We start from the raw sequence: 27,411 nt of genomic DNA, 5'->3' as shown, positions 1-27,411 counted from the left end.
TCTGATCCTCAGTTACCTCATTTATAAAATGGGAATTAAGACTGTGAGCCCCACACCCTCTAGACTGTAAGCCAGTTGCGGGCAGGGAATGTGTCTGTTTATTGTTGTTTTGTACTTTCCTAAGTGCTTAGTACAGTGCTCTGCCCATAGTAAGTGCTCAATAAATACAATTGAATGAATTACAGGGACTTTGTCTAACCCCATTTGCTTGTATCTACCTCAGCGCTTAATACAGTGCCTGGCACATGGTAAGCACTTGACAAATACCACCATCATTATTATTATTAGTAGTAGTATTATATATGCTGTGGCCTCATTTCAGCCTCAAGAATTTGTATTGTTTCCTTAGACTTCTGCAAGTATTGCCAGCCAGTTTTTCTGCTTCAACCATATCCATGACAGCTGGCTTGGAAACTCTGAGTCATTTCCCAACTAGTTGGGGAATTGGGTCTCATACTGCAGCTTCGAACATTGATTCATCAACATAACAAGGGTGTCTCCACTTCTGGGATGTCACGACGTCATTCTAGACATCATTTGGAATGCTCTCATTGCTTCTAAGCATACCAGTAATCCAGTTTCTTTTCTTTTAAGGTTACTCATTTGTTTGATAATGGAGGAACTGTCTTCTTTGCAATTTTCATGGCAATATGGGGTAAGTTCCACTGGTCCTCTGATTTTCTTTTCCCATTGAAATTAAAGGGTGTCACTTTTTTAAAATAACAGGATATAATCTTCAGTAACATTCATGGAATTCTCCTCCATTTACAGCCTGAACCTTGTCCTCTCCAAACATTTGCTCTCTCTTCAGCAGATGTCACTGCGTTAGAAGTTTCATACCTATTCTATCCCTGTAGTGTGTTAAAGTTCTGGCATGGATTTCTCCCAGATTCCCAGGTGGTTCTGAAAAAATGAAAGATGGTACAGTTCATCTATTTTCCAAGGCTCCATCCTGCTTCAAAGGAATGTGATTTTTTCAGTTGGCAAACACCTCCATGGTTTGATTTTCTTTTAATCATCATTTTATCCAGTCTTTCCAGGTTAAGAGTAAAGAGCCACCGAAGAATAACAGGTGTTTTGCATCTATTAAATCCTCTATAGCTTGACAAGCATGTTCTATTGGATTTTAGTCCTTTGATATCCTAGGAAACTTAAAAGGTACAAATAAGCAATTGCTTTGGCTTATCTTCAGTCAATCTAAAGTCTTGCTGGGAAAAAAAAGTCACTTTGATCCAGGCTTGTGTCTGGTCTCCTTTTTAATTTTTTCAGAGAAAATATTGTTCCTAGGGGATATTATTTATTCTACTGTATTTCCACAATGATTGCCAGGTAGTGAGTGGGTCAGTTGATGCAGGCCAGAAATGGGGTGGAATTCAAATAACCCCATTTGGGTGGACTTTCTTTCCTATAATCTGGAACATCACATTGAATTATCTTTCTTTGGAAGTCCTACCGAATAGTCTGGAAAGCTACTACAAGTTGTAAATAACATATTGAAACTGAACCCTTCCCACTTTCATTAAAGAGACTGCCAACCTGTCAGTTTAGTGTGGAAACTCTGGGGGCTTGGAGAGAGAAGGACTGAGGGAGAGAGAGAGGGAAAACAGCAGTCATGTCATTGCTTTTAGCTGAAGCACCATCTCTTCATAATAAGATGAGAATCTTGTTTTGGTTGCATATTGTTATTAAATGGGCTCCGGCTTTGATGAATTAGGATAGTATCCTGCCATTGTGGAGTCCTCTGGCTCTATTTTTCTCAATCATCTAAGCCTTCTAAGGAGTACTGAACTGATTTTAATTAGAGGTTGAGAAAGAGAGCAACAACCCAGAACAGCAATGCATTGTTACAAGGTGATTCTCCTATGTAATTTACCTTCTTTTTGTTAACCCGCTGCCTTATAATTTTTAAATCCTTGGAATGTTGTGTGATGAACATGGTACATTTCCTATGAGATGTATTTGAAACAAGTAAGGCACAAAGGGCAATAGCTTGCAATCTGAAGCCGCTGAGAGGATTTATACTGTGGGGCGCAATGGAGGAATGTCTCCCATTGGGATACCATCACGTGCACTTCCCGGCCTGGCATAGACTCCGGCATCATCTGTTACAGCAGGATTGTAGTAACTGGATTCTCCAAAGTTCATGTCATAAGGTTCTGATGTATTATCTAATCGAAGGACTGAAATGACCAGAGGAAAAAAATAAAGATAAAGAAAAGTCAGCTCAGATTTCCTTCTGAACATAGGCAATCACCTGGTTCCCATATTGTATATCTCAGAATTTTGATTCTCCCTTTGAACTGGGAAACAGCACTTTTAATCCAAAATGGATGCTATCTTATCTAAAGGGAGCCATTTTCCATTCTTTTGGGCATCATCTGTACTGGTAACTGTGTTTAGTGGTACTACTCTCCTGAGGAGGTGATGGAATCTTTTCTCCCTGCAAAAACGTCCTGTCCCAAGGTAGACTTAACCACTTTACACTGACTTGTTCTCCATGCGCACTGGGAACAGGTTCAAAAAGGAAAAGGTCAGAGTGCTTAGCATATTACTCTCAAAAAGTCTGATCCAAATGACCTGGAAGCTGATTGGTGTTCTCACAAACAGCACTTAAGTAGAATTAAGAAGAATACAATCAGAAACACCGCCATTTGGCATCTTTTCTCAGCAGATTGGGGGAAATGTGGCAACTTGTGTTTTTTCCAGTGAGGAGGAGGTGTTTCACAACTTTCAATGTTTCAACTTGCTTTCTAGCTTTCCAAAGTTTTAAAACATTTAGAGATTAATAAGGGGGAAATATCAAATTTCCTAGATTAAGGGAATAAAAGTAGGGATGAATTTGGGTCTCTGAGGTGACTTGGATCTCGGAAGATTCCCAGCAATGAAGCCCCCCCACGGAAAGTGCAGCTCTCCTGCCCATAATCCCTAATTCAGTACCTAAAGCAGACATACACTTCAGTACCTAAAGCAGACATACACCTGGTCCCAGAAGCATGCTGCAATATGTCATGATGGAACTGTAAATAGTTATGTTGCTCCAAAGCATTGAACACTCTGTAATCCACAGTCCATGAGTCTTGTGATAATAATGATGATGGTATTTGTTAAGTGCTTACTATGTGCTGAGCACTGTTCTAAGCACTGGGGTAGATACAAGGTAATCAGATTGTCCCAAGTGGGTCTCACAGTCTTAATCCCCATTTTACAGATGAGGGAACTGAGGCACAGAGAAGTTAAGTGACTTGCCTAAGGTCACACAGCAGACAAGTGGCAGAGTCGGGATTAGAACCCACAACCTGGGAGCACTTGATGATTCCTAAATTCATAGGATATCCCTCCCAACACCCCTTGGGGTAGTTCAGGACTCAGGATTCAGAGGGTTGTAAGGGGACTTCTCTAAATTGTACATGATTTGTCAGAGCTGAAGACCTGATTCCAATCAGTCAATCAATCATATATGAGTGCTTTCTGTGTGCATAGTACCATACTAAGTGATTGCTAGAGTACAGTATAAAAGAGTTGGTTTCCCCACTCACAAGGATCTAGACATTTTCAGGAGTCTTTATGGGGGGACTGTGACAGCTCCCAGGAACCATCTGATCAATACAAATAGCTCCATTGAAGAAGCCTCTCTTGGGACTGGGGTGACTAGACAATTAGTCAAGTTCTCTCAGCTCCTTCCATTATCCCAAAGGGGTTTTGTAAAACCCAATACAAATCTGAGGAACAAGATAAACTCAGGCTACTGTAGGTATGGAAACTCTGGGCATAGAGCACATTTCACATTGTGTACAAACAGTCTCTGATTGGTTCATTCATTCATTGTATTTGCCAACTTGTACTTCTCAAGTGCTTAGTACAGTGCTCTGCACACAGTAAGCCCTCAATAAATATGATTGAATGAATGAACTTATTGTGTGCAGAGCACTGTACTAAGCGCTTGGAAAGTACAATTCAGTGGCAAATAGAGACAATCCCTGCCCAGCAACGGGCTAAGAGGGCTATGGGGCTTCCCAGGTATTATTATTATTTTTATTGAGTTTGTTAACTGCTTACTATGTGTCAACTTCTATGCTTTGGGGTGGATACAAGTCAATAGGTGGGATACAGGCTCTGTCTCACATGGGGCTCACAGCTCAAGTGGGAGGGAGGACAGGTATTCAATCCTCATTGAGCAGATGAGGGAATTGAGGCACTGAGAAGTTAAGTGACTTGCCCAAGATTACACAGCAGACAATTGGCAGAGGCAGGATTAGAACCCAGGTCCTCTGACTCCCAGGGCCATTCTCTTTCCACTAAGCTACGCTAATTCTAATTATTCCTGGCACATTTCAGCCACCCTGCTCCTGGCCCACTCTAGTCAATTCCCAAATGAGGCTGTACTCTCCTTACTGTGGAACATCTTCAGGCAGGTTTTGGAGTTGGGGAGAGTTAAAACCTTCCCCATACGGCATAAACCTACAGAGGTTACCCTCCTCAGTTCATACTTCACATTTCTCCCCACATGCATGGGGAAAAATTCAGTTCAGTGATTAAAAATATATGTGGACCTTAGTGCACTAATCCCAGCTAAATTTTCAGTTAGATTCCTCTGGACATAGCTATTGACCTGTAAATTACTATGTAATGGGTGTAAAGGAAGACATTGGTCAGTAAAAAGCCAGTTATTTCTTCCAAGAGCCTAAATATCATTTTGTACAAATAATTAGATGTTGACCTAATTGAAGTACCATAAGCAAGGGTCTTCAGAATAAACAAACTAAGGTTTGCTCGTTATGCTGTTCCGTAAACAATTCCATGTTTTGTCATTGTTATTAGCAGAGATGTTTCATATAATCATTGGAGGTCCATAAATGAAACCCTCTAGGTTAAAGCAGGAAAGGGTATAAAGTATTAATGGACTAAATTCTGAAAATGTGTTTATATGTTAGTCATAATCTGAATTTCCTCAGTTAGAAAGGCTTAATGAAGAATATCCCCTTAGAAGTGCAGGCTGTAGAGTTTATCTAGGAAGAGTTCCATGAACAAACTTGAAAACAGTTAAGATGCAGGGAGATTAGGCTCACTAATGGTACCAACTGCCTTTTTTTTGTACTGATTATTTTTCTACTAAAAATCATTCTCATTATTGAATACACCACCATTTAGCTATTTCCATTCAAAGACTATGTAGATGGAATGCACTCATACTTTAATTTGGGTGATCTTCATGTTAGCAAATTGTAAGCTCTAGACTGTTGTACTCTCTCAAGTACTTAGTACAGTGCTCTGTATACAGTAAGTATTCAATAAATACCACTGATTGATTGATTCATTCATTCATTCATAAATGTGAATAGTCCTGTAGATCTGAAGAGACAAATGTTAGGAGGCATAGTTCAATATGAGTCCACTTCCAAAATGCGATGGATACAAATGCAGTCCTTACTTTCCCCTGGCTTGTTTGTGGTAAGAACAAGTTTTGTTTCATGTCCCTATTAGCCTTGCATTTGTAATTTAGCACCTGATTCAATGCTATGCATCTGCACCCTAAAGATATTCAATAAATGCTAATGGACTATAGTAATGCTAATGCTCTGCTGTAAAGGACTAGTAAGCATAGTAAACACCATAGGGTAGGTCAAAAGCTGTTGTATGATGGTGAAATGGGTGACAGAACTAATGATTTAAGGATTAAGAAAATGCGGCATTTTCAGGGGACAATTATAGCCGTCAGACCAGCATCACCTGTTGCAATCAAGAAGGGAGTGGCTTTTTCAAGCAGAAACATTAACATGGTCTGGAGACTAAAGGCGCAAAACCAGTGTTAGGCATTGTAAACACCAAACACATTAGTATGAGTGATCAGCTTTTGTGTACATGTGATGTTATGACTGTCATTCCCACCTCAGATATTTCAGCCACACCTTTACTCATGGATAAAATTCAACAATAGTGATATAATACAAAGAACACTTACTTAAATGGAATTGAATTAAACCTTTTTTTAAAAAAATTACTTTCCCCCTAGTTGGAGAGCAGTGTGGCCTGGTAGAAAGAGCACTGACCAAGTTCCCTAACTTGGGTCCTAACCCTGGGTCTGCCATTTACCTTCTGGGTGACCTTGGGCAAGTCATTCTGTGTTTCAGTTTCCTCATCTGTCAAATAGGTGTTAACTGTCTTTTCTCCAACCCCATGTGGAAGAACTGCAGTGTCCAATCTGATAATCTCGTATCTACCCCAGTGCTCGGTACAGTGCTGGGGAAGCAACATGACTAAGTGGATAGAGCATGGGCTCTGGGGATCAGAAGGACATAGGTTCTAAATCTGTGCCTGCTGTGTGACCTTGGGCAAGTCACTTAACTTCTTTGGGCCTCAGTTACCTCATCTGTAAAATGGGGATTAAGAGTTTGAGCCCCATGGGGAACAGGGACTGTGTCCAACATGGTTAACTTGTATCTACCCTAGTACTTAAAAGAGTGCTTGGCACATAGTAAACACTTAACAAGTTTAATAATTATTATTATTGTTATTATTATTAGGCACATAGAAAGTGCTTGGCATAACTACCACCACCATTATTAGTTCTACGCTTAGGACCATGTATTTTAAAGACTGAACTTGAAAATGTAACTCATGGATTACTAGTTCAAACTTCCTATATTATGGAGAAGGGATGTCAGGCCAATATGGTTTTTTTATCTTCCCTCTTTGGGCGATTATTTTGATGCACTGTACATCCTCACAGGGGTTGAACAAAGATGACCTCTGGATTCCCCTCCAGACCCCTGATTACTATGATTGAAACATTTCGTTGGAATATCTGACTGTCTGACTACATATTTGCAGCACTCTGTGGTTGTTCTTGTTTATTTTTGTTGTTGTTGTTTTGTTTTTTACCTGGCTCATTCCGATCATCGTAAAGTCGCCGATGGGAAAAGGAATCTGGTTTCTTCCTCCCGCATATCAAATACCCAATAAGAGTAAGCAACGAAGCACCCAGAGTGGCACCTAAAATTGCCCCAAACACTACTCCTGAGTTCCTAGTGCCTAAAAAGAAAACAGAGTACAGTTGGTTTGTTACAGTTTTATAAGTCACAGAAGAATTAGCACCTTTTTGAAGGGTAATGGAACAATGGAACAATTTTGATTTTTCTTATGAGACGTCTTTGTTATTTTTTCTATAAGCTAGAAATGAGATTTTATATCCTACTAATTTCCATTTGGGCTTTTAATAACCATTTCCCAAGAATGAAGTTTTAAAATGTTTGATTTAAATTTCCCACAAAATGAGATGTTAAAGCTAGAGAACACATAGCGATGAATTGAAAAGCCAAAATTCATTTTTACGTTTTCAAGATTTAGCCAATTAGATTATGTTGTAGGAATAGTTATATGCTGTTTAAGAATTGTAAAGAATTAGTAGTTTAATAATATTACCCTTTTAATCAATCAATCAATTGTATTTATTGAGTGCTTACTGTGTGCAGAGCACAGTACTAAGCGCTTGGGAAGTACAAGTTGGCAACATATAGAGACAGTCCCTACCCACCAGTGGGCTCACAGTCTAAAAAGGGGAGACAGAGAACAAAACCAAACATACTAAACAAAACCAAACATACTAATCTCTCTTTTGGCATAATACAAACATTATTTTATGAGAGAGTAGAAGAAAAATGCAGTCGTCATTTTCCAGTTGTTTCCCATGACTTAATAAAATTGATAGCATTGAAATACAATATGTTGGGCAACAAAGGGAAATTAAGACACTAATTTCCAGTTGAAATTTGTATTCCCAAACTTTGTATACAACTGATGAGACTCTACTGTGAAAGATGTTTTAAATTTGGTGTTAATCTAGAAAGCTAGCAGGACAAGTTGGAGGGAGTGGAGAGTTGGAAAATAGAAAGATTTACAGGAATTTAGAAAAAAACTTCTGAAATGTAAGGAAATGTAAGGAATACTTTAAAGAGAGGGAAAGCACAGTCTTTAACATTGGGGAAAATAAAGTTCAGTGAATTACCACAGATGATCTCTTTGCCTTATTTGTTGATTTAAAGTCCTTATCAGTCACTCAAAATATTTGAATTTTAAAAAATAGCCCAACTGGAGGGAAAGTGACTCATTTAGCACTTGTGGTTTTAGTTTTGGCTCTCATTTTATCCAGTGAACATTTTGCATCTCAATTTGGTCGCATGAGGTATTTCTTATAAGTTAACTTTCCAGAAAAAAAAATAATTCATACACAGAACACTTAGATTGCTGCAGTGCTTCCAAGGAAAGTTTCAGGTTTAAAAATGTGCCTCTTCCATACCTGATGTTACTTGTTACTTAGCTTCTGTTTTGCCAACTAAAATGGGGACACTGTTACAGGAAGACAAATTATTCATGAAAATAGCTTAATGAAACATGGTTAGGAATTTTATGACTTTAGAGGTGAAATAAGTGGCAAGTGAAACTGGTCAAAAGCTCAGTTAAACTTCCATTCCCTTAATTAGACAAGGGTTGGTAGCAAGTATCATAACCCAGAAAGCAGCATCAATATTCTGTTTTCTACTAGCCATGTCAGTGCTACAGTTTGGTGTTTCACCCTTTGCATTCCCTAGGAACGGAAATTATTTTATTACTCATAAAATTCTGATTATTCGTTTCATACCTTAAATTACAGGCTTCATATGATGTTGAAGGCATTTATTAAAAAAAAAATTCCCACACTCACTGGTATGACTGCACAACTACTTCCTTATCTGCAATCTCATCTTATCTCATCTCATCCACACTTTTTTTCTTTATTCCCCACCAATTCCTTCTCTAGTGCTCACCCTTAGGCTTTTTGAATCACTGGACTGTAAGATCCTTGAGGACAGGGATCACAGTAACAAACCTGTTGTATTGTACTTTCCCAAGTACTTAGTCCATTGCTCTGATCAGAGTAATTGTTCAATAAATACCACTGATTGATTGGTTGACATCCTGTGGCCTAAAACTTTCAAGTACTGAGATTCTCCGAGAGCTTAAGTAATTGCCTCATAAATCAGTGCTGATTGTGGCATCTTGTAAGAGTATTGTGGTCCACAGGAAGACCATAAAGCACAACTTTGGAATGTCCACAAAAAGGAGACATCAATACCTAGTAATTATTTTCCCAAAATACTATTGCTAATAGGGAGATAGAATGGGTACTGGAAGGACACTAATGTCCATATATTTCTTTTTTCCTTTTCTCCCATTTAAATTGTACTCCTAGAAGATAAATTTCTTGTTAACACTGTGCTCATTACGTGGTACCTCTCACCTACATATCCCCTGTATATATTGCTTGAAATCAGGTCTCCACAAAAATGCACATTATTTACTTTTCAAGGTCCTAGGAAAGGAATATGGTGGCTTATATATTTACCTCTTCCAGAATCTGAGGTATTTGACTGGGTTTTGGAACTGTTGGTGAAATTCAGACCTGGCTGTAGAGTTGTTGTCTCTAGACTCCCATTAAATGCGGTTGAGTTATTGATGGCAGTTGTTGACTCACTTAGCGTACTGTCAGTTGCTGTAACTACTGAAGGAAATTGAGTGCTCACTAAGATGGAACTGTTCTGAGAGGGAGTTGATGTGAAGTTGTCAGTGAAAGGGTTTGGTGATGAAGTAAAATTTCCTGCAGGCACAGAGGTTATCCAATTGTCATGTGCTTTGATTGTTGTAAGTTCTCCAGGAGCAGTGGTGGTATTCACGGTCGGTTCTGAGGAAAGGCTGCCGACTGTGGTAGAGCCCAGTGGATCTGACGGGCTAGTGTTGAAAGTGGTCCAAGATGTGTTGTCGGTTTCCAGATCACTAGGCAAGTGTGGCGTGTGCTTTATACCATTTGGTGGTGCCGTAGAAGGGACATCATAGCCACTGGTATTCACGGTGTATTTTCTTAAGTTTATACTCTTACTGGTTTTGTGGGATTCCTTTGTGTTCACCGAAGTAGGCAGTGAATCTGTGTGCATAGGTGGATTACCTTCTATATCTCTTCCCATATCATTATTTCCATCACAACTAGGTAAGAGTAAACCAACAAAAATTAAAGTAAAACGCGTTCTGGTGAAAGTCACCATTATAAATAGTTCTGTTTATGTGAAAATCCTGCAATAAATGAAGAATATTTTAATTAATGTCAAGAAAAGCAACTGTACCATGATAAAACATATATATACACACAGATTTCTAAAATTAATCTAATGAAATTTAAGGAATGCATGCAAAGAATGGGAAAGTCTTAAAATTGAGACAAATCTGTAGTAACATAGGAAGGATATTTTCCAAACAAAACTGTTCCCATCTATAATCTCATGCAATTATCTTTAAATAGACAGAGAACTGGCACAAAATGGCAAGATCTCATCCTGAACTCTGAGGTCCTGAAATGTTGAAACAATAACAGGCAATGCGGCCATAATGATAAGTGCTCAGCTACAATGGTGAGGTCACCTAATATGAATGAATAATGAAAGGATCTCCACAACTCCCTTTCATGGAAAGAAAAGCAGTGGAGCCTGACCCAGATGGCTTTGAAAACATTTGAAGATGTATTGTTATGGGTCTGCCATTTGGCAGTCCATTGAGGACAAATGTGTTGCTAAAGCCAAGGAGAATGAGCTAAGTGAAAGGTGGTTTCAAGAACTGTAGATGGACTAGTGTTGAATCTCACGTACATGGTCCCCGATCAGCTGTGTATTTCACACCTTGACATCCCCACATGCCTCATATTGCATCTAAAGTGACAGGACTCATGTCCATCCTAAACTTTCAGTGGAAGATGCCGTCATTATTGTTGCCAGGATGTTATAATAGTAATAATAATAATGATGGCACTTATTAAGCGCTTACTATGTGCATAGCACTGTTCTAAGCGCTGGGGAGGGTACAAGGTGATCAGGTTGTCCCACGTGGGGCTCACAGTCTTCATCCCCATTTTACAGTTGAGGGAACTGAGGCCCAGAGAAGTGAAGTGACTTGCCCAAAGTCACCCAGCTGACAAGTGGTGGAGCTGAGTTCGAACCTGTGACCTCTGACTCCAAAGCCCGGGCTCTTTCCACTGAGCCATGCTGCTTCCCTTATTATTAATATGTTATTATTTGTAAAATTTGTCTTCACAAAATCCCCTTTAATATTCAATTCTATAATATGCAAAATGTTGTATATACTTCCATAAACACTGCACAAATTTTCCCTATTTTTTTTTTAATACAATAACTAGGTTAAATTCCAGTTGGGAAGAGTAACTACATATGTTCTTAGTCTAATTTGTTATCTTCCAATTTTCATTTCTGTGGATCCTTCCAGTGGGAGCAACAGAGCAACCTTAATCCTATCAAGAACCTACGTAGTGTAATTCATTATTGTGATACTCATTTGTGCAGTACGATTCGCATTCTCTTGCCCAAACCGGTTTTGAGCCCACTGGGGCACAGAGTGCAACAAGTAGCTGGGCAGGCAGGGGTGCAGCACCTTGCTATGTGTATGCAGTGGTTTTTAGCAGGCTGCACATAATTACAGCCTAAATCATCCCATCATAGAACCCATATTTAGCCATAGTACCATAACCCAACAGACAGTTGCCTTGGTAGCCACTGTGGCCTTCACCGCCCAGCTTATCCAGTTGTTTTTCAGGATTCCTGCTGGACCTGTCCTCAAGAAATGCTCTTGGTGGTTTCTTGGTCAGAAACCTTCACAACTGGTGGAATAGCCCCAGCAGACGGAATCAGGACCAGAACCAAGGTTTCCTAATTCCCAGATCAACAGCAGGGCTATAAAATATTCTATGGAAATAGTATTTAATCTCATCTGAAATAATAGTTAATCCATACCCCAGCTTCCTTACCCCTGTCATCCCTGCAGATGAAAGAAGCCTGAGGAGAACCCCAACATGCCTTCTCAATCTCCACGTGTCCTAACTTTTCTCCATGTATCTGACAGCCTCACTTCTCTGTGCCCCTCTCACCTGGTAAGATAAAATCTATGAAGCTGCAGCAGACCTTTGATCAAGTTACCTAGGTTGGTCGGAGCTGTTGGCCCAGGGGCAGGGGTGGGGAATGATTTGAAGAACAAAACTCTTTGCTCTTGCAGTTACTCCATCCTTAAATTTCTTCAAAATAATACTAGTAATAATAATTGTGGTATTTGCTAAGTACGTACAGGCACTGTACTAAGTGCTGGGGAGCATATAAGCAAATCAGGTTGGACGCAGTCCCTGTCCTGCATGGGGCTCACACTCTAAATCCTCGTTTTACAGAAGCGGTAACTGAGGCACAGAGAAGTGAAGTGAGTCACCCCAGGCCACACAGCAAACAAGTGGTGGAGCTGGGATTACCACACATAATCTTCTGAATTCCCTTGCTCTATGCACTGTGCCATGCTGTTTCCTCTCTCTGTGCCCCTGGGAACAGGACCCTGGAACACCAGTTCTGGAGGCTGATTGGGTTCAGCCTGTAGAAGCTGTGCCACTTGTGAGAGAATGTACACCTAGAGTTTTAAGTCTGTCCTGATTTGACCTACCTTGTGGACGGACCAATTTTCCAAACTTCTACTGAAGAGAGGAAAGACCAACTTCCACCCTCTCACTCCTTTTCTTACCCATTCCAGAAGATAAGCCTATTTTTCTCCCCAATTATAGTTGTAGAGCTCATATATGCAATTCCTATGTTTACTGAAAAGCTGCATCCAGCTATGATCTTTCACTTTCTCTAGAAATTCAGCCATCCAATCACTAGGATTTTTCACAATCTCTCAAAGTCTCTGGGGCCACAGAGACCCTGGATGGTGAGGCAGTTATATTTTGCCTATGCTTCCCTCTGTTTGAAAATGCCATTTCCATGCAGCATGGCCTAGGGAATAGAACACAGGACTGGGAGTCAGAAGGTCATGGTTTCTAATCCCGGCTCTACCACTTGTCTGCTGTGGGACCTTGGGCAAATCACTTGACTTCTCTGGGCCTCAGTTACCTCATCTGTAAAATGGGGATTGAGACTGTGAGCCTAAAACGGGTCAGGGACTGTGTTCACCCTGATTTGCTTCTATCCACCCCAGCTTAGAACAGTGCCTGGCACATAGTAAGCGCTTAACAAATACCATAATTATTATTATCATTATTATGATTATTATTATGTAAAATAACTAAGCTGTTCTAAATGCAGTTGAGGTCATACTATTCAACTAGGTCTTACAGTACCTTAAATATAAATCATGAAGTAGGGAACCTTACTTTTCTCAAGACCTATCTAGCTTTATAATGGTTAATTAGGCATTATGCTGTGTTTTCTCAACTTTTAGGGAAAGAATGATAACCCGATTGTCCCACAAGTGAGCCATTCTTTGGGGGAAATTAGGAACTTTGGGAGGGGGCTGATTTTTTCAGGACACAAAATTCTTGTTTAGCCACTTACTGATATGGTGATCCCTAACCACCCCTGCAGATCCTAGGAAGATGCTCATGACATCACGTTTTTTATATTAAGTATGCCAAGTGGCATAATGTCATAGGCACCATTTTATGAAAGTCTGTCTGAGGCCACCCAAAATTATAGCATTTATCTACCCTTACACTCACTCCAAATTAATAATTATAACAATAATAATAATAGTATTTGTTAAGTATTTACTGTGTTCCAAGCACTGCTCTATGCACTGGGGTAGATACAAGTTAATCAAGTTGGACACTTCATTCATTAAATTGTATTCATTATTATTATTATTATAGTATTTGTTAAGTGCTTACTATGTGCCAAGCACTGTTCTAAGCACTGGGGTAGATACAAGATAATCAGGTTGTCCAACATGGGGCTCACATTCTTAATCCCCATTTTACGGATGAGGTAACTGAGGCCCAGAGAAGTGGAGTGACTTGCCCAAGGTCACACAGCAGACAAGTGGTGGAGCCTGGATTAGAACCCACATCCTTTGACTCCCAAGCCTGTGCTCTTTCCACTAAGCCACGCTGCTTACTGTGTGCACAGCACTGTTCTAAGCACTTGGGAGAGTACAGTATAACAATAAACGGACACATTCCTTGCCCACAGTGAGCTTACAGTCTAGAAGGGAGACAGTCCCTGCCCTGCATGGGGCTCTCACTCTTAATCCCCATTTCGCAGATGAGGTAACCGAGGCACAGAGAAGTTAAGTGACTTGTCCAAGATCACACAGCAGACATTTGGCAGACACAGGTTTAGAACCCAGGTCCTTCCCACTTCCAGGCCCGTGCTCTATCCACTAAGCCATGCTGCTTAGACAAAGATGGATTGAAGTAATAATAATAATAATGGCATTTGTTAAGCACTTACTATGTGCAAAGCACTATTCTAAGCACTGGGGAGGTTACAAGGTGATCAGGTTGTCCCACAGGGGGCTCACAGTCTTAATCCCCATTTTACAGATGAGGGAACTGAGGCCCAGAGAAGTGACTTGCCCAAAGTCACACAACTGACAATTGGCGGAGCTGGGATTTGAACCCATGACCTCTGACTCCAAAGCCTGGGCTCTTTTTCACTGAGCCACGCTGCTTCTGCTTCTCAGAAGTCTTTGCATTCCCTTCCCTGTGGCAATGAGCCTTGCTTCTGAGCTATGGGTAGGAGCCCACTGTTGGGTAGGGACTGTCTCTATATGTTGCCAATTTGTACTTCCCAAGCGCTTAGTACAGTGCTCTGCACATAGTAAGCGCTCAATAAATACGATTGATGATGATGATGATGATCCACACAGAGAGAGGCTGGGGGCTTGGAGTAAATACCAGGCATGAAAGTGTTGAGTATCATGTTCATAGGGTCAGGAGGCAGAGCAGCTGGAAACCAAATTGTTCCATTCAAAGCCAAACAAGTGGCCACCCACCTTCCTGATCCTGGGTTCCAAAGAGTACCTTACTGGCTGGAAGAGTTAAGGCATTTTTCCAAGTGATCATGTTGATATAGGACAGAGCTGGCCAGTGAAACCTGGCCCAGGTGCTTCATATAACTTTCTGGATTTTCCAGAATCAACCGTCAGTACCCATGTAGCAAAGTGAATAGGCAGACACCCACTCACCTACATCCTTGCACCCCCCATCCTGGAATCCTTAATTATCATATATGGCCTGTGGAGGGTAATAATAATAACGATAAGTTTGTTAAGCACTTACTATGTGCAAAGCACTGTTCCAAGTGCTGGGGGGGATACAAGGTCATCAGGCTGTCCCACGTGGGGTTTACAGTCTTAATCCCCATTTTACAAATGAGGGAACTGAGGCTCAGATAAGTGACTTGCCCAAGGTCATGCAATAGACATGTGGCAGAGCTGGGATTCGAACCCATGACCTCTGACTCCCTAGCCCGGGGTCTTTCCACTGAGCCACGCTGCTTCAATATGGGGCAATGGGAGGGTTGGGGCACTTCCATGTGTCACAGAGCTAGGGTTTGTGCCCCTGTGGCTAACTTCCCCATCCAACTGGGGTGCTTTGAAGGGGTAGCATTGGAAAATTGCTGTCATTCTCTGAGTGGCCAGGAAAAAGTGATTTTGTGAGAAACTTTGCCTTGTTCTTAGGTTACCTGAGGTTCTTCATGCAAAACATCAGGAGATTGGACAACGTGTAGGGTCTCTTCAAACCCTGTTAGTCTAATCATACATGCTTACAAACATATCTTCCCATGGAAAACAACCAGCCTCCCAATTTAAACAGCAGTCTACCATGAAGAGCTTAAAAGCACCAATTAATTATGTTTTTAATTTAAGAAAAAGAGGCACCCCAATCTCTCAGTGTTTGATGGAATGGTAACAATGCCAAATTCTGGTTACCACCCATCTATTTGGGCCTTTCAAGCAAATCAACCTCTAAGCTGTCCTTTATGCATGCATTTTTGTTCATTAAACTGAAACATACATAGCTGCTATTTGTCCGACAACATTATTTCCAGGAGTCCCATTCAACAGTACAAATGAGCACTTCTTTTTCCCTATAAAGTATGGCCTAATGGAAAAAACATGGGCCTGGGAAGCAGAGGACCTGGGTTCTATTGCCGGCTCCTCCATTTGGCTGCTGTATGACCTTGGGCAAGTCACTTAATTTCTCTGAGCCTCAGTTACCTTATCTGTAAAATGGGGATGAAAGCTATAACCCCATGTGGGACAGGGACTGTGTCCAATCTGATTATCTTGCATCTACCCCAGCACTTAGTACACTTCTTGGAACATAGTAAGTGCTTAACAAATACCATTAAAAACAAACAAAACAAAACAAAAATCCAAACACCATTAAGTAAAACAAAGAACAAACAATGACAACAAAAAAGAGCTTTTTTTGAGGCTCACAACCTTATACTCAGATACTGGCACAGTTTTGTTCCCCTTAATGAGAAACCGTGTTGTTACTCAACAAAGTAAGTTTTGTTGTTCTTATTTCACCTAGTCTGTAATTTTAAACTACCCAGGGAAATTACCAACTCTCCTTCTGCCTTTCTGTTTTAATTTGAAATGCATGAATCAGTGACACCTAAAGTGAATCAACTGCTTTTGTTATTTCCCTTAATCTTACAATTTTTCTCATAAGGGAATGAGAGAAAAGAAAAAGCAGTGGGCACCAAATATTATTTATTATGGTTCATGGATTAATGCATTTTATCAGTGCCCTTTACATCTAATCATTGCCTCTTTTAACAAACAGTTCTCAATAGAATTCATGTTACTCTGGCTGCAGAAAAAACAAACAAAACAACATATGATCCAGGTTCAGATTCCTTACTTCAAAAAGAATCTAACACCTTAATTTCTGACTCATTAACCCCAGGATTTAATATGCATATGGCCAGAGAAGCTTGTAAATTATGCTAGTATCCAACTATGAAGAGTCACCAGGAAGAATAAGGGCACCATGGGTTTTCTGTTCACTTGACCTCATAATCAGCAAGATGGAGGCGCCCATTTGATTCAGCCCTGCTTTCAAGGAGGCATGCTGATTGTAACAAAATGTAGGCAGGAGGAATAAAAGGGTGTTTTAAATGGGATTTTCTCAGTCTCATTGCCATTCTGCCAGGCATCCCTACTCATGTGCACTTCCATATTAATCCGCAATTCCTCCAGATTTAGTTTGCTGACTTGTGATGTGCTCCTTCTGCTTCCTAACCCACACTGTCAGGTGTAGAGACAGGTGGGAAGAACAGGGAAGGGAAAAGGAAAACAGGAGGAACTATGATGGGGCTACTTCTTGTGTATTTGCTGTCTTTTTCTGTCCCTCTTTGGTTGACCATGGATTGCAATTTGGAAGTGCCTCAAAATGACGGAATCTGTGAATCATTGTTCCACATTACAGTGCAAAAGAAGCTAAAGGAAGCTGGTTGAAAAACATTTACCAGTTTCATGATACAGTGATCCCAGGAATTTAATAGTTGTGGGGTTTGTGCTCAGTGAATCCTTTAGCCTGTCCAAAAGTACATAGAAATCCTTTTATTCATCCTGGAATTTAACTCTTTATTTGAATAACTTGCATTTGTTTCAAAGAATCTCATTACCACACCAGAATGTAGCCTTTCTTCTTTAATTTATGATGGGGTTCAAGTGGGTTTTGTATTACTTTGGTATGGACAAATTGTTCTGAGTAATGAGGTTCTGACTGTTCCAAATTCTGCCTTTAAGGAAGTTGAACTTAGACTTTGAAATGCTTTGGTTTTCTTTATCTGTAAAATTTCAAGTATTTGTTTTTCCTGCCCATCAGTGCTATCAAAAGTAACCAAATTAAGGAATTCATGTAATCTACTGCACTTTGAAAAACAGGAAATACTCCATAAGTCAGCTGAGCACACAGGGAAAGGAGGCCTATGGTTTTAAATAGGCTTGCTTTTTCTAGAAATATTCAGGATCACAAACAAGAACCCCTTGGTTATCATTCAGCTCAGCTTGAAACCAAATGGAGTCGTACTCAGGCCGTGAGAGCCAAAAAATGTGCTCATAAATTCACTTGTAAAATGCTAAATTAGGCACTACCTCTTATGGGCCCAGTTTGGTGCAATTCCTTCTTCACCCTGTCTACCAATTTTGGCTTGCCTCTTCAAGAGTATAAACAAGATTACTTTCATTTGTAATGCCTAAATGACTAAAATTTTTTTGACACAGCTGTGTACAAACTTCCCTTTGGCTCCCAAGACCTTCCTGTGCGAGGCACTGTGTATCATTATCATTATCCTCCTCATCAATGGTATTTATTGAATGCTTACTGTGTGCAGAGCACATAGGTACTTAGGTGAGTATGATACAACAGAGCTGGTCCACACGTTCCCTGCCCACAACAAGCTTACGTTCTAGAGGGGAGTCTATTTTTTACAATATTATTCTATCTTTCCTAAATGACACCATACAGTTTTAAGGAAGTAAGGTATCTACTAGAAATTCCCTGTATATTTAATTTTTTTAAATTAATTTCATGCCATGTAAGTAGTAATTTTTCATTCCCTTCAGGATTTAGATCTTTCCCTTTACTATTGTTTTTGGTTTTTTTTTTTTTTTACACTGCTCACCTTCAGGCAGAAGTTTGGAAAAAGTAAGGTCTTCAGATTAAAACATAGTATTAACTATTCATGAAGAAAAAAAGGTAAATATAATAGACCTACTAATTCCTAAGGGACCATCTTCAAGAACAATGAAGAGATCAAATTAGAGCTTTGGGAAATTGTGAAATAAATGTTCACATAACCCAGTTTTTAAAAAGCCATAGGAATTAGTATTCCCTTAGTATTCACTATATTTGGGGCCCTTTAATAATATTTATCTGACCTGAAAATATTCCCCAAAGATCAAAGCAATGAATATAAGGTGAACAGGAAACTGATCTCCTTTGAAAGATAGAATTACATCTTTGCTGAACCATTTTAAATGAATATTGTCAGGAAATTATGTGTATATTTAGTAAACCCTTCCTTAAGCAGTCTTTTATAAGTTGAGATGGTCTTTTATTATAAATAAAGACCTTAGAAGTACAAAGCAATTTTACACAGTTGCTGTTGCTGTCCAAAAAATCACTAGCTTTCTGAAAGTAAATTTGTTAATCTCCAGGCCTTTATTGTATGTGACCAGAACTAAAGAAAGTACTATGTGTTCTTTTAACATATTAGTCTATTTGTATCCTATGTATACAAACACTTAACCTGTACAACTTTCCTAATGTCTAAAAAAAAGTTCAGTATGGATTTTGATGGTGAAATTTAATTATATCTATGAATGATAAAAATGCATAATACCCATCACCTTTGATCCCCCCACACTTGAAGAAAATCCTCTTGAAAAAGCTAAATGAATTTTTAGACATTTCTTTATTTGGTTGATTTCACCATTTTAATTGCAAATACTTTGAAACCTTAACTAAGAATCACCTTCGGGAAACATTCAGCTTCCTTAATCAACGACTTCAGTCTATTTTCAACTCAGAGGAAGGAGTTTCTGCTGATTTTTGAGTAACATCTGAAACAGGATTCACTGCCCTGTCAGTGACAATTCCATGTAAAAGTAATGAAATTAACCCAATCAACTACCCTCAGTTTATTTTACGGGAGCAATTGCACCATTATTTTATGAAAGATCTGCTCAGATTAATAAATGACTCAGAAAGTAGGTCTGGCCCAAATTCTGGTCAAGTTAAAGCAGCTGACATTTCATCTGTCGCAGGAAATGGGGGAAAACCAGGGCTGTAGCACACTTACCTTATGGTGCTAGAATATCGGCACACAGGTGCTGAAGGTACTGCAGCTGCCTGCCAGGAGTTCGTCTGGTGTGAGGTAGGGAGCCAGATGAGGTAAGCGTGACAATGTACCACGGAGCCGGATTACGCTAGAGAAACCCAATTAGGTGGGGCAGTATTTCGCTTGTGTAATGGAGCACCTGAGAACCTGACTGACCTGCTTCTCAGCTGTCAGCATTGTGATCTAACCCTTGTGGAGCACTAAGAAAGCAGGAGCATTCATCGCAAAGCAGCTAGTTGGTCGTTTCACCCCTGGGTAAACTGAGTATTTTTTCTTGATGTCGCAACAAGGGCATCCATTTCTGCACAGCATTTGGAGGTGGAACAAAGGATAGTCAGACGTTCGTAACGTGACCCAATTTGTGAGGTGCCAAGAGGCATTCCCAAGTTTTCCCTTCCTAGGTGAGGAAACTAAAGTTAGTCATAGGACACCTGCTTAGTGTTGACTTGCAACACCTTGTGGTTTAAAGAAATAAACAAATGCTTTCCTTTTCGGTAGTGATTACCTTCTGTACTATAGCCTTAAGACAGACTAGGAATGCTGGTGGAACCAGTATCCACAGTACTCCTGGGGTTATCTAAAATCTGCTTAAGTGCAGAGAGTATCGTAAGTAAAGGTCAAATGTAACTGAACTGGATTCCTTGAGAGTGCTGGGAGGAATTCATTAAGGTAGGAGAAATAGTTGTGCTGGTTTCATGCAGACTTTCAGTTGTGTGTGCAGAAACTGATGTTTGAATGAAAATGATCATATGACCTTTAACAATGTCCAGAATACACTGGCTCAAACAGCTTCCACTCTGCATTCTTTTTTCTATTTATTCTAGGCTGAGAGGTGTGGAGGAGTAATTTAGAAGTGTTCTAGTAATGCTTGAATAAGCACATAAGTAGAACAACATCCTGGCACTTTTACTTGGTTTGCTTTTTCAGATAAAGGGACTTGTGAAAAAAATTTCTATCTTCTGAGATTTTTTTCTGTATCAATATTTGTTCCTGAGCACCAGGATTTGCTCAGCTATGTATACAGTGAGATCCTACTTGGATCTCACTGTGTATGAAATGAATCACTCCCAATCCATTGACAGGGAGAAGTTATGCTACTTAAAATACTTGGGCTTGGTGTCTGTAGTAATGTAAAATAAATGTATGTGTAATTGAATGTCAGAGTCATGACTGCTGATTTAAGTACCCTCATACAAGTCAATGGGTAATGCTGTAGTTTTAAACTTTAAAAAATCATGAAGACCGAGTCCTGACTCAGAGTTAATTAGAAAATACAACAAAACCCTACAAAACTCTAAATATTATGGCATTTATAATAATAATAATAATTATGGTATTTGTTAAGTGCTTACTATGTGCCAAGCACTGTTCTAAGCTCTGGGATAGATACAAGATAATCAGGTTGTCCCATGTGGAGCTCACAGTCTCAATCCCCATTTTGCAGATGAGGGAACTGAGGCACAGAGAAGTTAAGTGACTTGCCCAAGGTCACACAGCCAAAACGTGGTGGAGCTGAGATTAGAACCCTTGACCTCTGAATCCCAAATCCATGCTCTTACCACTAGGCCATGCTGCTTCTCTAACATGGCAAGATCTAACTCCAATGTGTTTGTTTTGGACATTAACCTCCTTCCCTTTGGGTAATTTTTTTTTAACCCTAGTCACCTTGAGTTTATGTTGCTGGACTATAATGTAAATCAAGTGTGTTACGCATCTCATTCACCTTGCTTGGGACCTTGTCTCACTAAATTATTCTAGAGGCAGAAGGAGTGAAGTAATTAAGGAAGGTAAAGTGAAAGCTTTAGAGACGATCCATCACATTTTAATTTATGTTTCCTAGGGAATTATGAAAAACAAGATAACGAGTAAAAACCTAAAATCAGAGTGAACAGGATTGGCCAATTAAACCCCAGCTGCTGGACCCAGCTGACTGAACACATTCTACAATATTTTTAGACATTTATATATTTAAATAGTAATGCCTTTCATCTGAGAATTTCCAGTTTCTTTTATACCTATTAATTAAATCTCACAGCACCTTTATGAAGCAGGTAGGTATTAAGGCCAAACCAGTGTGTTGATGGAATAACTGAAGCTCTGGTAAATGGCATATCATAATGTGAAAGAAAGTGTTTTCTCCTCAGACCTGTACCCAAAAGCAGGATCCATGTCTTCACTCTCTAAATTCAGCTCACACTGTCACCATCTCGCCATCCCTTGAGCACATAACTAATAATAGTGTTGAAGCCTCAGACAATTGACTTGTTGCTCAGCTAGAATTCTGGAAACCTTGGTAATGCTGTGTTTACTACATGAAAAATGATTTCCTGCCCAAAGTATTTCTTCAGTTTCAATTGTAACCCTGCAGTGTGGAGTCTTCTCGAATCAAGGGACAGTTCATGAAAGAAATTCTTCGTAAAGGGCATCTCAGCTCCCTTCTTCCAGTGCCGTATTAACCAGGGTTAAAATAGTGCTATGATGGGAAACTAAAGTCTGAAATGGGTGTGGGTGTCCTGGCTCATAAAAAGGACTGTACTGTTCTCTTCCACCTTGGTACTTGTTTCCGGGCAACACTCACTGAATCTCATTTTCTGTAGCCTCTATTTTGAGATGATAGTCCCACACGCTTTATTTTTAATTTGTTGTTATTGGAAGGAAGGTGAACCCCTTATTTGAAGAGTGCACCACCTCTTGTCCAGTTCCTTTGAGCAATTCTCCTTCTGAGAGTAGAGCAAAGTTAAGAAAACTGTAGTGCAAGATCAAAAGTGAGCAAGTGGGATATTTCTCATTTCCATCATCCATTAAGAGCTCTAGTGAGCCCTGGACAGTGGAAGCCTGTGGGGAGGAAAGAACAACCCTCTTTGAAATACGCGAAGTGTGTGTTTGTCTTCTACATCCACTTTCATACCTCTTTTGAGAGCAGAGCAGGGTCAGAGGAGGAAGTAAGGGAAGTAGACTGTAAGCCTGTCCTCTAGACTGTAAGCTCAGTGTGGGCAGGGAATGTGTCTTATACTGTGTTGTAGTCTCTCAAGCACTTAGTACAGTGCCCTGCACACAGTAAGTGCTCAATAAATACAAATGATTGATTGAAGGAAGGGCATTGGAGACCTTCTGTTGGGATAGGCAAGTGAGGCCCCCTAAATTCTTGGGAACATGAGCCTAGAGAGCTCATGTGCCCAATAAAGGAAGGGTTAATCTTCCTCTAGAAGGAGAAGTAATAGTATTCATATTGTACTAAGCACTGGGGGAGAATACATAGGTGAGAATTGGATATGGACCCTGTCTTTCAGTGGTTTCACAATTTAAGAAGAAGGCAGCCACTTCCTTATATTGGTCCATAAACTAACACTAACACGAAGCAGCGTGGCTCAGTGGAAAGAGAACAGGCTTTGGAGTCAGAGATCATGGGTTCAAATCCCAGCTCTGCCAGTTGTCAGCTGTGTGACTTTGGGCAAGTCACTTAACTTCTCTGTGCGTGTTGCCTCATCTGTAAAATGGGGATTAAGACTGTGAGCCCCCTGTGGGATCGCCTGATCACCTTGTAACCTCCCCAGTGCTTAGAACAGTGCTCTGCACATAGTAAGTGCTTAATAAATGCCATCACTAATAAATGCCATCATTAGGAGCCTTCTTACCAGTCTGTATAGATAACTAACATTAGCAGGGTTGGCTTCAACAGTCTCCCTTACTATAATCCCTTTTTTTCAGTATGTTTTACTTAAAATATGTTTTATAATATCTTCAAGTGACTAAATTGTTTTAAAATCTCAATTAATAGGACAGCTCGGTCTCTCAATACAAACACTCTCTCGTACCTAAATTGGGAGAGCAGCAGATTGCTTCAAAGTAAACATCTACGGCAGGATCTCAAACAAAATCCAACTCAACACATTTCTAAACATTGAAAGCAACTTGTCATTTGTTGCACTTTTACAAATGTTATAATGTTGTGAAACTTCAGTCAGTTAGGTTAGGCCTAGAGTTATGGTTAGAGCTAGTAAAATGAATATAATCGCATTTAGATTAGAACTAGTGCTGGGCCTGCGGAGGCAGTGTGGTGAAGTGGAAGCATGCTGGACTGGAAGTCGGAGGACATAGATCTGTTTTGTGCTATGCCGTGCCACAAGCCTGCTGTGTGACTGTGGGGAAGTCACTTAACCTTTCATTCCTCAGTTTCCTTACCTGCAAAATGGGGAGAATGAGACTTGCCTTTCTACCTACCTCTCAAGGTTGTTGTGAGGATAAAAAATAGATAAGCATTGTAAGAAAACACAAACTAAGTTATTCTTATTTAGGGTTAGAAATCATTTTGTCAACCCTAACCCTAATCATTTAGATTTTTATTTTGCAATTGAATAACTGACGTAGGGGACATTTTATATGACCCTTTTCCTACTGCTAATTCTCAGTCCATGTACTGTAATCAGAGGAAGAGGAAGAGAGAGGGAGAGAAAGAAATAGAGAGAATATACCCAGTGCAGTTTCGAAGGCATGTAGTTGTCAGTAAGACTTACTGATGTGTATTAGTGTGTCTAATAAGGCCAAATTGAGACCAAGTCCTTTCTTATTGAATACATGGAGAAATTTCATGAAATTTGGAATCTTCAGTGTCTGTCCCCATTCTCATTTCTCCCTTATCATTTGTGTCCTTCTTGAAGTCTCTGGTCCCAGGCAGTTACCCCATTTCTAATTGCTGAACTTGAGACTGACCTGCCTTCTGGTGTTCTCTCCTAGCTAGACCACATCATCAATCAATCAATGGTATTTACTAAGCACTTACTCTGTGCAGAGAACTGTACAAAGTGCTTGGGAAAGTACAATTGTCTGCTGTCTGGCTTTGGGCAGGTCACTTCACTTCTCTGGGCCTCAGTTACCTCATTTGTAAAATGAGGATTAGGACTATGAGCCCCATGCAGGACAGGGACTGTGTCCAATCCATTTTGCTTGTATCCACTGCAGCGCTGAGCACAGTGCCTGATACATAGTAAGCATTTAAAAAATACCACAATTATTGTTATTACAATTCAGTGAGTTGGTAGATGCGATCTCTGTCCGTGAAGAACTCTCACCATTTGAGATTTTGCTTCATTATGACTTTGTCACCTTGTTTACCATTAACCCATATCTGTAAAGCACTGTTTATGTATAAAGGAATGATTTATCAGATCAGATTCTTCAGTTTAGAAAACCAGCAGCTATCCTGCCCGTATTTTTTTTAAAATGTTATAGCTGAAGATTAAGAAACCTCAGAATGAAACAAGGGCAGGAATGAGAGCAGACTGACCTCAGTATTGGATGATCCCATTTATTTGTTTTCACCTGTTATACGTTGAAAGTGGCATAATATACACCAAATCATGGCATACTGTATCCATGGTATCTTTCTGAAATCTATATTTCTCAAAATGCAAAATACATCTTTTGAATTTTGTGAAATGTCTTAACCAGAAGAGACTTGGCAAGAAATTAGATTATTTAACAACAAAATGTACTTTGCATCTTTCCTAATTTCCAAGTAAAATTGAAAGGCCCTTGAGGGAATTAAGTATATGATTAATTCCCCCTCAATAGGACAATGATCAGAAAATCATGCCATTTTTATTCATCTTATAATTTGTACTCTTTATTATTATATAAATAGAAATTCTAAATTCAATATAATAATTAGTAGCACCAGTCCTTTTCTTGAACATGTACTCTATCTGTGAGTCTAGCAACTGTGGAGAAGACATGATCCCTAGCCTAAAAGGTGTATAAACAAATAGGTAAAAGCATTGGTCTCAATCCAACACCAAAGATTTCTGGAATTCCCAATTACTGGGAAAAAGAGTTTGAGTCTGGAAGGGAGATAGAAAAGTAAGCCATTCATCAGGAAACTTAGGTCTAGGTCTTGGAGGTGAGAAGCTCGGGGGTATTCTGGACATCTGTTTGGTGTATGATAAATCTATCGAAAGAACACAGGTGAGATTGAATTTTGGTTCAGGATTCAATCAAATTGGCTTTCAGTATATTCCCAGAGGCATTTAAGATTGGAAAAGTCATTAGATGGTTGGCTAGACTCAGCCCTTAGAGTTCTGTGATGCACAACTAAATCATGATATGAGCAGTGAGGATTCTGGAGAACCATAAAAAAGATTAATGGACTATAAGACCAGGGAAGGTTAAAGAAATCGGGACTTTATCTGAGAGAAGAAGGAACCAAAGGAGAAGTTAGTAATGGTCTTTAAATTCAAGCATGGTCACCTGGGCAATAGTTATCTTAAGGAAAAATCAAGTTGAAATGAGTTGAAATTGCAACCCAAAGGAGGTAAGATTATTTTACACTAAGCAAGAACTGCCTTATAATGAGTACTAGAATAGGTTATGAGGGAATTTGTGGATTTGCTTCCCTGGATTACTCAGATGCCTAGGGTGATTTCCAAGCTGCTTGACTTGGAGCAGCACTGTGGACTAAATGGCTTTCTCAAATCCTTCTCTCTGCCGCATTGTGGAACAAATCTTATGGTGCTAGGATCAGGAAATCAACATTTTACAGGACCAGGAAAGAAACATTTTTTCCTCTTTGGAAGGGTGATATATTTATCAACACCATAGCATGCTCTGCGCACAGGAAGCACTAAGTAAATACAACTGATGGATTTATTGATTTCTTTGCTGCTGTTTGTGAGAACAATAGAGCTTGGCCAGAGTATGTTTGTAAACCTCAGGGGGAGCTACTGGACAGAACCAACAAACTACTACCTCTCAATTCCATTCCCAGTGTCTGGATCTGACCTTCACAAAACTTTTTCCTTTTCCTGAAAACTTCCTTTAACTGGAATCAGGAGTGGAGACCTAGTTTGTGCACACAGTGCAAACTCTCAAAGTGTATGACCCCACCAAGGAAAGATAGAAAAAGGTGAAATAGGAAAGTGAGAAGGAGCTCTTGGGAAAAATGGCATGGCTCGTATGTCTCCCCCAAGTCCTTTGTGTACCTGTTCTCCTTTAGGGTAAATATAAGCAAATCAGATTGGACAGAGTCCCTTTCCCATATGGGGCTCACAGTCTTAATCAACATTTTACAGATGTGGTAACTGAGGCACAGGGAAGTTAAAGTGACTTGCCCAAGAAGCAAACGAGTGATGGGGCCGGGATAAGAACCCAGGTCCTTCTGACTCCCGGGGCCATGCTCTTCCCACTGGGCCACGTGGCTTCACCAGTCAGGGTTTCCTCCAGTCAGGGATTCATGCTCTCAGGTAATTAAGTCGGTGATCCTGGCCCTCAGGTCTAATGGTCCCTAGAGCAGGTAAGGATTTCTTTTTGGCTCCTTGATCCACATAGCATTCCCTCAAGGCTGTAAGCGCCTTATTGGCAGGAAACTTATTTACCAACTCTGTTGTATTGTACTCTATAAAGCATTTTTAGTACAGGACTTTCTGCACAGCATGTGCTCAATAAATACCATGGATTGAGTGGAGACTCCTCTGTGCCTCTGGCCAGTCCAACTGCTCCTAGTGTTGAGGTGCCAAACATCAAATCCTGGCCCTAGTTGCAGAGAAATTCAGATGATTTCTCTTTAGAGGAGATTACTTTTCTGTCTCTTTACAAAAAGAGGAACAGAATGCAAATTATTTTCACAAGACAAATTTCACAGATCAAGGTGATTGGGCCAATACCAAATACAGATGAAATTTAAGTCATCTAAATTCCCTGCTTCCTCCCTTTA

General features: G+C 40.0%; 2 protein-coding genes across 2 annotated transcripts in view; one reads left to right on the top strand and one right to left on the bottom strand.

The window, feature by feature from the left end:
• Positions 1–27,411, top strand: part of ANO3 (anoctamin 3) — a 399,349-nt gene that overhangs the window by 337,304 nt on the left and 34,634 nt on the right. The window contains exon 14 of the mRNA XM_038764098.1: positions 595–655. Coding sequence (XP_038620026.1) covers positions 595–655 — 61 coding nt within the window. The remainder of the gene's footprint in view (positions 1–594; positions 656–27,411) is intronic.
• Positions 228–19,873, bottom strand: MUC15 (mucin 15, cell surface associated). The gene is made up of 4 exons (XM_038764099.1): positions 19,668–19,873; positions 9,380–10,101; positions 6,880–7,029; positions 228–2,180 (listed from the first exon to the last, which is right to left on the bottom strand). The coding sequence occupies exons 2-4, from the start codon at positions 10,071–10,073 to the stop codon at positions 2,017–2,019; spliced, it is 1,008 nt and encodes a 335-aa protein (XP_038620027.1). The 5' UTR covers positions 10,074–10,101; positions 19,668–19,873; the 3' UTR covers positions 228–2,016.

This window comes from Tachyglossus aculeatus, chromosome 22 (assembly GCF_015852505.1).
Source record: "Tachyglossus aculeatus isolate mTacAcu1 chromosome 22, mTacAcu1.pri, whole genome shotgun sequence".
In the NCBI taxonomy this organism is placed as follows: domain Eukaryota; kingdom Metazoa; phylum Chordata; class Mammalia; order Monotremata; family Tachyglossidae; genus Tachyglossus; species Tachyglossus aculeatus.
The sequence above is the reverse complement of the archived record's forward strand: the minus strand, read 5'-3'. Positions and strand labels throughout refer to the sequence as shown.

Excerpts from the sequence above, each read along its gene's own strand:
- MUC15 (XM_038764099.1), bottom strand. The coding sequence starts at position 10,073 with ATGGTGACTTTCACCAGAACGCGTTTTACTTTAATTTTTGTTGGTTTA. Across the intron at positions 7,030-9,379 it reads TACCTCAGATTCTGGAAGAG|GCACTAGGAACTCAGGAGTA; the intron begins GTAAATATATAA and ends TTTTCTTTTTAG. Across the intron at positions 2,181-6,879 it reads CGATGATCGGAATGAGCCAG|TCCTTCGATTAGATAATACA; the intron begins GTAAAAAACAAA and ends TGGTCATTTCAG.